This window comes from Alosa pseudoharengus, unplaced genomic scaffold (assembly GCF_046254945.1).
Source record: "Alosa pseudoharengus isolate Yale_2024_CS ecotype anadromous, Long Island Sound unplaced genomic scaffold, YU_APseudo_1.1 YU_APseudo_1.1_scf_24, whole genome shotgun sequence".
In the NCBI taxonomy this organism is placed as follows: domain Eukaryota; kingdom Metazoa; phylum Chordata; class Actinopteri; order Clupeiformes; family Clupeidae; genus Alosa; species Alosa pseudoharengus.
This window is the reverse complement of record NW_027468689.1, coordinates 12,422,680-12,433,781: the sequence shown is the minus strand read 5'-3', so window position 1 is coordinate 12,433,781 and position 11,102 is coordinate 12,422,680. Positions and strand designations below refer to the sequence as shown.

The window sequence follows — 11,102 nt, the reverse complement described above, 5'->3', positions numbered from 1 at the left end:
GAATGATTTAATAAGATGTTGTTTGGCATGATTATTATCGTAAGTTACGTGTGTTGTGAAGAGACTACTTCGACTGTGTTAGCTAGTTGACAAACGTTAGCCACGAAGCATATTTAATTAGCATAACGTTTCCAAGTCTGCTAACGTTACCTACCAGCTGTTGGTATGCTAATTGTAGTTCGTTGTAAAAGTTTGTTTTGTTTCTGTTCAGCAGTTCCTACCCAGTGAATACAGAACTATGTTTTTATGAGTCTGTCTTTGTGTAGATTTAACATTAACAGTAGCTAATATTAGCTGGAATGAATGACACCTGCTAACCTGCTTGAAGCTGAACGAAATGGCAGGCAGAATATTCCTTGATACCAGGAAGGGTATGTCTCTGGGTGGACTTTTAAAATCCGTCTGGATAAAAATAAATAAATAAAAGCAGATACATACCTTCCGAAATCACCTGATTTCCATTGCATGTTCACAGCTGCTGGACTGGACGGTTGAGAGAATATGCCTGCCTGCCTGCCGATTTTTTCTCTCTCAACCTTCAAATAACTATGCAGCTGTGTTGAAGTCACCCTGGTGCTGGGTAGTGTACTCCACCTCAGGTGGGGGACAGGAGGGAGCACAGCCCTAAACTATCAACCCAGCAGTGATAAACTATCAACCCAGCAAGCTGGGTTACAGAAATGACCCAATATGAGTAAAAACAACCAAACAAAATGACCCAACAGCCTCGACCCAGCGTTTGGGTTGAAAAAATAACCCAGCAATTTTTAGAGTGTGAATGTTTCTTCTTCTACATAAGATTTTAGTCATCTTTAGTTCATGTAATACTTTATTGTCAATGCACAAATTAAGTAACAGTAGTCTGAAACGTTATTGTTAATGCACAAATTAAGTAACAGTAGTCTGAAACGAAATGCTGTTTTACTAGTGGTGCAAATAACTGACATGTCCAAATGGGCCTTGATGAAATGCGTCGCTAGACTGTTCATACACATTTTAACGGGCCAAAGTTGAAGAGCTGTTGTCCGTTATTGTTCGTGCAAATATAGGCTGATTCATGTTCCCTTGCATTGTGTAACTGAGGTCCATGGCTAGTCTGGCTTTCACCAGACCAAGCTCAATCTTTTAAGAAATCAAAAAATAAATAGCGGGCAGATCAGGCTGGGTTCACCAAGCGAGCCTAGTCCATAGGCACCCGATATTGTTCACGCTCTGGCTATTCTAAATGCAAAAATGCATCAGGGAGTTATGACAAAACTGTAACTAACAAACTAGATCCTAATAGAAAGCTGTTAGCTTCCTTAAGCTACAGGTAGGCTTATAAGGTAGGCCTATTTACAACATAAATTGTCAATAAGCTATGCTGGCGACACAAATAAAATCTCCTTTGGAAACCAATGGCTTAAGCCTTACAGTATCAAGCGGACTTAAATTGCCATATCGTGGCGAAAAGTTGTAATAAAATTCACGCAGCTCCATGAGTCAAGGAAAGCGCGAATGAAGTAGCCACCTCTAAATGGGACCCACTAGCCTAAACAGTAGCTTATGGTGTGTTGCTAAAGCAGCCATAATGAAATGAAGGTGTCATTGTTTGGATACTTCACACACACGTGCTTTTTAATTTCACAGACTACAACTACCAAGCTGGAATCAAAGCACATCGATTCCCCTCTCAGACCCTGCACGCACTTCAAACAAAATAAACAGGCGTCTCAGTCTCACGCATGTAGGCAAAACTGTATCAGATCGGTGTAACGTTGGTAAATCTTCCATTGCACAGAATGATTTTTGTAGCACGTGCAACAAATGACAGTCGAAAGATACAATTACAGTGCTGTTATCAATTTGCTTGGTATAACCGCATTTATAGTTTTCTACAAATGCAATCAATCAAATTGGCCTCCATCACTCAACCAACGCTAACGGTAACATTGCCTAGGTCCTTATTGATATTATAAGATTAACGTACCTGCAGTAAAAACCAAGCATGTCCGATAAACATCCTCAGATTTATTTCGGCTTCAAGAAGAAATGGGAATTACATTTCATGTGAACATCATCCTATCCTTATTAGACGTTCTCTGCGGTAAACTATAGTCCTTGTAGGAAGCGGCCATTGTATTCCAACCCACGTTTAACTTCCAACAAAATTACGTCTCACTGCAACGATGCGCCATCTAGTGGACAAACGACTACTTATCGCCAATACTGGAAATGCAGCCATGATGATGATGATGATGAATATTTATTTTGGCTTTCTTTTAATCCTACTGAATTTGTAATTATGTATCAGCCGTTCTAATACCGATAGTATGTGGGTGCCTGTGTGTGTGTGCATGTGTATATGTGTGCACCGCCATCTACAGGCCAATGAGTGTACAGTCACTAAATGTACACATAATCTATTTTTTTAAAGACCCCCCCATGGATGAAATTCTACGAAACTTGGCATACCCCCAGAGAATGCCAGGTCAATCATACACATAAAATTTGGTGCAGTTCTGAACATCTTAACTGAAGATAGGGACGATTAAAGCAGAATAATATTGCATTTTCATTTTTTACCGGGGGGGTGCAAATCACAAATGAGTGATTATGGGCCAGATTGATGTGGGCCCTTGAGACCAACATACCATAAAAGATTCTTCATCCTCGGTGCCACGGTTCAGGTAGTTATTTAGGAAAAACTGCTTTTTTTGCGGTTCGGGGGGCCCAGCACGGGGGGGGAGTGGACCCCGGGGACGAAACGAAATTTTTCCGTAAAAGTCTAGTGGGGCTACATACCCACCAAATTTCATGTGCCCCGGTGGTTCGGTGTCCCGGGTATCGTTGACCAAAAATTCAGGAAGTAGATGACGGGAAAAAAAAAAAAAAAAAAAAAAAAAAAAAAAAAAAAAAAAAAAAAATTTGTGACAGGTCTGCAAATTCACCCTATTCCGTTAATCAGCAAGTCAGGCCCAATGAAACTAACCTGACTCTCGCCAGATGAATTTCATTCCGCCTAGCTCCACTCATCCATCTGGAACCGATCCATTGGAATGGTGTTTCAGAAGGCTGGGCCTTATCAAAAATCCTTGCATATGATTGGATAAGCCACTTGTCCGTCATATATTGACGTGCTACTTCAACCACTCACATCGAAGCCAACCCGTGATGCTGAGAACAGTCTCACAGTCGCTTCTACGCTACGTCACATCTATGAAACTTCCGCCCTGCGTCCTGATTGGCTCTACCATAAAATCTGGTGCCGAAATCGCTCTTAATGGAAGCGATCCCAGATGGATGTGAGTGGTGCTAGGCGGAGCTAGATGGAACGAAATTCATCTGGCAAGAGTCAGGTTACAATGAAACAGCCCAGAGGATATAAATGCATGAAACCCCCTGGGTGTCACAGGGTTTGGTGTGTGCTGTACTTACTACCTCTCAGTATGTGTGTGTCCTCAGCTCTGCTGATAAATAACAGGGGAAAAGAAAGAGATGATTTATCGACCAGCGGTTCTGCTAACAAATAAGTGTGTCCTGACGAGTGGTGCGAGTGTGTGTGAGAGGAGTGTGTGTGTGTGTGTGTGTGTGTGTGTGTGTGTGAGAGAGAGAGAGAGAGAGAAATGAAACCATTAGGAGAGCCACCAGTTAATTACTCTGAGCTCAGAGTGAGTAGAAGAGGAGAAGATGTGTGTGTGTGTGTCTGTGTGTGTGTTAGTGTGTGTGTGTGTGTCTGTGTGTGTGTATGTGTATGTGTATGTGGTTGTGTTTATATTTACCATATCTGTGGGACTAATGGTGTGTTAAATACCAGAAATATGTGATGCAGCATCAATCTCAATCCATCTCTCTCACTATTCTCACACACACACTCTAACCTGTGCTGGTATGACTATCAGCACCATAGGGACCTACCCACGCACCCATCGACCTACACACACACATACACACACAACACAAACACACACACAAACACACATACACACACACACATACACACACACTAACCCAGACTCCACCCCACACACACACACACAAACACACACACACACTGACCCAGCCCCCATCCCACACTCACCCCCTCCTCACCGTGAGCACCAGGCTTCAGTGGTAACAAACAGCAGCTCTGACTTGCACTGGCTAGAGCCACAACAGGAGCAAAACAAATCAATCATCTGAACACGGGTCTCCATGTTCATTAATATGCAGAAGGTATCATTCAGGGCCAATGTGTTCGATTCTCCTGTTCCATTCATTTCTTCAATCTGTGTGTGTGTGTGTGTGTGTGTGTGTGTGTGTGTGTGTGTGTGCGTATGCATGTGCGTGTGTGTGTGTTGTTCACAGTGGTGTCATATACACGTTTGTTTACAGATGTCTTCCATCCAAACTAATGGCATCTGAATTCAGCTCAATAAAGTTGATTACGCTGTTGGTGTTTGTCACTTTTTGTCCCTCCTCTTTTTCTATCTCCTCGTCTCCTCTCTCTCTCTCTCTCCTCTCATCTCCTTTCTCTCTCTCCTCACATCTCTCTCTCTCTCTCTCTGTCTCTCTCTCTCTCTCTCTCTCTCTCTCTCTCTCTCTCTCCCTGGCCCTGGCTGACGCTGGTTTTGAGACTGGGAGGGCAGATTCAGGCTGACAGCCTGAGTGTTTCTGCCCTGCAGCCAAAAGGGAGCTCATCATTACGAGGCCAGTGGATGTGAAGGGTGGAAAAATGACCCACAGAGGTCATCATATCCACACCCTAATTTATCAGTGCTTCCTGATGCAGCTTCCTGTTATGAGACACATTACACACAACCTCAGACAACACACACAACCTTACACAACCGCACATAGCACACACAACACAAGCACACAAGCACACAACCGCACACAGCACTCACAACACACATAATACACAACCTCACACAACGCATAAGCTCATTCCTACCAGTGTTCTTACATGGTGCGTGTGTTTGTGTATGTGTGTGTGTGCATGTTATGCTGTCTAGGAATATTGTGTGTATTTTTGTGCTTTTCTGGTTTCTTTTCTAATGTTTTACAGGTACACACAAACACAGGTACAGGTACAAACAAACAACACAAACACTCTGTGAACCTGAGGGGAATGTCAATGAAAGGAATCTGCTCTGTAATAGAGTTCAAAAGCAAATGCCCTACTCATGTAAAGAGCTCAGAGCAGTGGTGATGGGGTGATGGCTGTGGTGAAACTTGGGTCTCCACTGCAGTGTGATACACTAGCGCCCCCTACTGGTGGTAAGTGCAGGTTGGCAGACTCAAACCTGACATGTCACAGGAGACCAGAGCCACTGTGCTGCTATCAGTTGCAGGGTGTGTGTGAGAGTGAGAGTGTTTCTATTGTGTGCTCAAAAATGAACAATCGCTCTCTGATATGCTATCTTGTCAGACTGTTTGCATTTTATGCATTTCTATTGTATTTTGTTCAGATTAAATCAGTGGCCTTAATAGATACCACCAGTAGTGATGCAAGGAGGCGCAGAACTCACTAACAGACATAGGGAAGGGGCATTACTTACACTAACACACTAACTATGTAAGGATGGAGCAGAACTCACACTACCGACAGGAAATGACCTCTCTCTTACCTGAGATAACTCTAACACTCTGAGACCCCTATCTCACCTGAGATAACTCTAACACTCTGAGACCCCTCTCTTACCTCAGAATAAATATAAAACAATTAAATGAGAGCACAATGTAGCCTAGTAAAATGAACACACAATTTAGAAAAATTAGTCCACAATTTAGCAAAATGAGAGCATGATTTAGTAAGACCAATGCACAATTTAGTAAAACGACCAGATTCTCTCTATATACACAAAAAAGACATCTTGCAATGACACCTCCGGGGTTCAGTGTGAGAATGACCCTACTTAGGTAGCCTACCCCCCCTCTTAGCACTAAATGAGTATCCAGTTCATTGAATATTGCTGAAAAGGAAAATTCCTACTGTGCAGTGGCAATCAGGTAACAGTTACAAGGATCCACCAGGAGATGTCGCTGTCAGCCAACGAGTCTGTCGCCTCTTCTGAATATTGGGGCAGCTCTCAGTGGTATGGGGAGTAACGCACTTTGTGCTTCAGTGGTATTATATGGGGAGTAACGCAATTTGTGCTACAGTGGTATTATATGGGGAGTAACGCACTTTGTGCTTCAGTGGTATTATATGGGGAATAACGCAATCTGTGCTTTAGTGGTATTATATGGGGAGTAACGCACTTTGTGCTTCAGTGGTTGACAAGTATGAGTTAAAGAAGTTGACGCTAATCAGGTGATTTGGCACTGAGATGTATGTTGACTCTTGATGCTGTACATTTTGTTATTACTGTACTGTAACATTTCCCTGGTTGTTCCTCGTCTGTTTTCAAGATCCAGAAGGTAGATTGCAGACATGTTCACACACACAGACACACACACGGTAATCTTATTGTAACACCATACAGTATAGCCCAGATAGCAAAATCAGATTGGCAGATTGACAGATTGACTTGTGGTCACTTCTGCAACCCGCCAGAGAACCGATGAGCAAAATGCCAGCGGACCGCCAGATTTGCCCCCATGTGGGCCGACAGTGGTCCGCTAGCCCCTTGCTATCTGGGAGAAATCGTATAATGTTTTGGGAAATACTATAAGTTATATAAGACTGTACTATAGGAACACTATGGAGGGCAAGGATATAGAAGTATTACACAATATCATGGAAGTATTATACACTAGGCTACTGTATAAATCTAATAGTATTACTATTTCATAAGGGCTGCTTTACCACAATAGTCCACAATAACCTGCGCTTTTGCTCCTGACAGATCTTCTGGTCATGTTTTATTCTTTGGGTTGAGTGTTTTTCTTGAGGCTGCATCGTTTGGTATTTCTTCATTTCGTGTTTTTCCCTGTGGCGATGGAAAGAACAGACATGCCAGAGCGCGCAGCGCAGAGCGCGTGGAGGCCTGGAGAAGGAAGTGAAAGAGAAGCGGGGCGGGGAGATGACTTAGTGCCGTTTGCATGCGCTCTAAAATGGATTCTTTGGGTAAATAACGACCAGCGGAGTTCTCCGCTGAAAGGTCACCTGCGCTTGCGCATTATGCCAACCTCACCTCCCATGATACCTTCTTCTAGACTCTAAATACCAAGACGGAGGTGCACGGAATGGTGACATTTATAAGCATACATCATTTGCATTCATTTATGCATATTACACATTAAAAGTGTAGGTATTCAAATCAGCACACCATTGTTCAGGCTGACATCATTTCAGAACAGAAACAAGAACTTCTCTTAATTCAGAGATGTTGGCTTAGTGCGTTTCCTGAAAACTCATGCACGCTTATTGTTTAGTGTTCTCAGTAAATTTTACGTAGCCTAAAACCTAAGTTTTACCTACTTTGACATGACCCGGGTGTTATCAAGATAAACATATAGGAAAAGTAAATCGTTGGTAGTTAACAAACGCGGTTATTGGAGGTAAAGAGTTAACGGTACGTCCATCTTGGCAGTGAGCCCCCGCCCACGCGAGCGCGTTCAACCCCCTCAGACGAACCTTTAAAAACGTCTCGCGCTCCGAAGCCGCTACTCCCGGAGGAGAGTTTCGCAAACTCGCAGTCATGGCACAGGCGGACAAGACGAGCGGAGATCACATTGGATTCCCTTTTCCAGACATCATCGAGCTTAACGTTGGCGGCCAGGTGTATGTGACGCGGCACGCGACCCTGCTGGCTGTGCCGAGCTCGCGCCTCTGGACCATGTTCAGCCAGCGGAGCCCCGCGGATCTCAGCAGAGACAGCAAGGGCCGCTTCTTCATAGACCGCGACGGGGCTCTCTTCAGATATATTCTGGATTACCTGCGGAATTTAACGCTTGTGTTGCCAGATTATTTCAGGGAGAGGGCGAGTCTCCAAAAAGAGGCAGACTTTTTCCAGCTGCACGATCTATCTAAACGTCTCCGATCCTCGACGAGCAAAGAAAACTCCCCGAGCGAGGAGGTGTGTCGTGGCGATCCTGAGGAAGCTATGCTTGGAGCTCTTGCGAGCACGAGCCTGGCTGCGTCTCCCGGCAGCACAACAAACCCCTGCTCCCCTTCTCTTGACCCACGGAAGTCGGGCTACATCACCATCGGGTATCGCGGTTCCTACACCATCGGGAGGGACATTCAAACAGATCACAAATTCCGGCGCGTGGCGAGGATTACCGTGTGTGGAAAGACGTCCCTCGCCAAAGAAGTTTTTGGCGAGAATCTGAACGAGAGCAGGGACCCAGACAGACCCCCGGAGAGATACACATCCCGGTACTACCTGAAGTATAACTTCTTGGAGCAAGCCTTCGACCAGCTCTCAGAGGCAGGCTTTCATATGGTCGCGTGTAGCTCCACAGGCACATGCGCCTACACAAGTAACGACCCAAACGAAGACAAGGTGTGGAGCAGCTATACCGAGTACGTCTTCTGCCGGGACTGAATGGTCTTCACACGCGACCGCTCTGTCGAAAGCTTTCAGCCATCAAGAAATATCTATTAGCCTACCAAAATGTAAAAGTGGACCTTTATGCGCATAGTCTATTTATGATAATGGCGATTTTCTATCCAGACATGGAATTTAATGCTTAGTTCTGTGACCTGTTAATAGTTATATTCATAAACAACTTCAGATTTTGTTTATTACAAGTTGTTTGTAAAAAAAAGTCTTAATCTTTAATGCTTTATTTTGATTTGAGTGTTAATTTGGACGCTCAAAATCTATATTTGTCAAACACCTGACGACTTTGTGTGTGTGTTTAATGCCAGGGTAAATGAGTTGGACAGAGAGACTCGTGCATCAGTTCCTCTGTGTTTCCAGAGCTGCACTGCCAAGATGACTTCTTCTGGAGATCTTATTACATTTTGCCTTGTTTATGCCATGCCAAATTTAATATGGGAGCAGTTCACTGCCCAGATATGCTTTGTTTGCCCTCTCCCAGCATCTGTGGAGTCACAAATACACACGCACACACACACACACACACACACACACACACACTGGCTGAGGCAGATTTTTTTTATGGAAACTATCATAAGTGTTTATACTAGAATTTTGTATATTTAAAGAAAGCTTTAATCTGCTATTTGTATGTGTGTACGTCAGTCCAGTACGCTGTGTTTATGTCTGTGTGTGCCTGCTTGCCTGCATGTGTGAGTTTTTATGTGTGTGTGTGTGGGTGCCTGTGTGTGTGTGTGCCTGCTTGCCTGCATGTGTGGTTTTATGTGTGTGTGTGTGTGTACTTGTACGGCTGCCCTGTAGGCTGATCTGAGTGTGCGTGTGTTCGTGTACGGCTGCCCTGTGTGTGAGTCTGTGTATATTTGTCTGTACAGCTGCCCTACAGGCTGGTGTTAGAGTGTGTGTGTACGGCTGCCCTGTAGGCTGGTGTGTGTGTGTGTGTGTGTGTGCATACTGTATGTATGGCTGCCCTGTAGGCTGGTGTCTGTGTGTGTGTTTGTTAATGTAGCAGACCTTTGACACCCCCCCTCCCCTCAACTCTGTCTGCCACTGATGTCCACACACACACACACACACACACACACACTCTCTCTCTCTCTCTTAGCTTTGTGTGCCACTGAAGTCCACACACGCACACACAAATCAGCTTTCGTTGCCACTGATGTCAACACATACACAGATACGCACACACACGCACACACACACACACACACACACACACACACACACACACACACACTCACACTTGCACACACACACACACACACACAGAGTCAGCTCTGTCTGCCACTGATGTCTGCTCGCTCCTGTCACACTGTACCCTGTGGTGTGGGGGGAGGAGGGGTTAGGGGGTTTAATGGACCAGAACGGGCTGGCGGATCAAGGTTTTTTCAGCATCTGTTTCTGACACATTGTGGAGCAATCGTCACATGGACTGAAAATATCTCACCCACACTGGAGGAAGCTGTGTACCCCACCATACACACACACACACACACACACACACACACTGGACTGCCCTCTGGCAGGATGCTGTTCGCTTGCCAAATCTTATTTGTTCAACCCATGATGTTGTGACTCCACCCCAACCACACACACACACACAGATATACACAGACACACATGATATTTGCACTCTGTTGTCCATGTAAATAAACTAATTTGCATTTGTTCAGTCGCATGGCTGTTCTGTGTGCTGAGAATAAAATAGCAGCATTCAGTGATGCATATGGAAATGAGCGTCAACTCCAACTCCCTGAAGCCTGATGGCTCACCGCGCTCAGTATGGACATCGACACACACACACACACACACGACACAGGCTTCAGGAATACACACACACACAAAACACAGGCCTCAGGAACACACACACACAACACAGGCTTCAGGAACACACACACACACAACACAGGCTTCAGGAAAAAACACACACGACACAGGCTTCAGAAACACACACACACAAAACACAGGCTTTAGGAACACACACACACACACACACAACACAGGCTTCAGGAACACACACGCACACACACCAGAGGCTTCAGGAACACACACACAAGACAGGTCATCAGGAGCTAGACCCACACGACACAGGACTAAAATGACTAAATCCACGATACAGCCTTTAGAGATATACAGTCTTTTGGACAGACCTATACACTAGTGTGCACGCACACACAAACACTCACACATCCACACACTTGTTCATACCTGTCAACATTTAGCTTTCCAAAAACGGGAGATTTTTTTTTCGGGGGTGGGGGGGGGGGGTGCAGTGTTTATACTGGATCTGTGTTTGCATATTTAATACGTTTCATACACGTGTTTCAACACTGCATTTCGGTCGTTGCTTTTACCTTACCATTACCTTACGCATGCCAGTTATGTATCCACCAGCTGCCTGCCTGCAGCCTACTTCTAAAACTCCAAAGCTGCTTGCTGTCAGATTTGGTTCCGAGGGAACAAGTTCAGTGTATCAACAACACTCAATAACAGTTTATGTGATGTGTTAATCAATTAAATTCCCAACAATTTCACAACAGCTAGTTCTGGAGTAGGCCATTCAACTAGCCCGCTTGCTTACGACGAGACTCAGGCTGCGCAGTTGGCACCCGCTTCCTTATTTGGGTTTTG

General features: G+C 44.7%; 1 protein-coding gene across 1 annotated transcript; it reads left to right on the top strand.

Annotated features, from left to right (window-relative positions):
• Positions 1-7,451: 7,451 nt before the first annotated feature.
• Positions 7,452-10,139, top strand: kctd12.2 (potassium channel tetramerisation domain containing 12.2). The gene has a single exon (XM_076303184.1). The coding sequence runs from the start codon at positions 7,605-7,607 to the stop codon at positions 8,451-8,453; it is 849 nt and encodes a 282-aa protein (XP_076159299.1). The 5' UTR covers positions 7,452-7,604; the 3' UTR covers positions 8,454-10,139.
• The last annotated feature ends 963 nt before the right edge of the window (positions 10,140-11,102 follow it).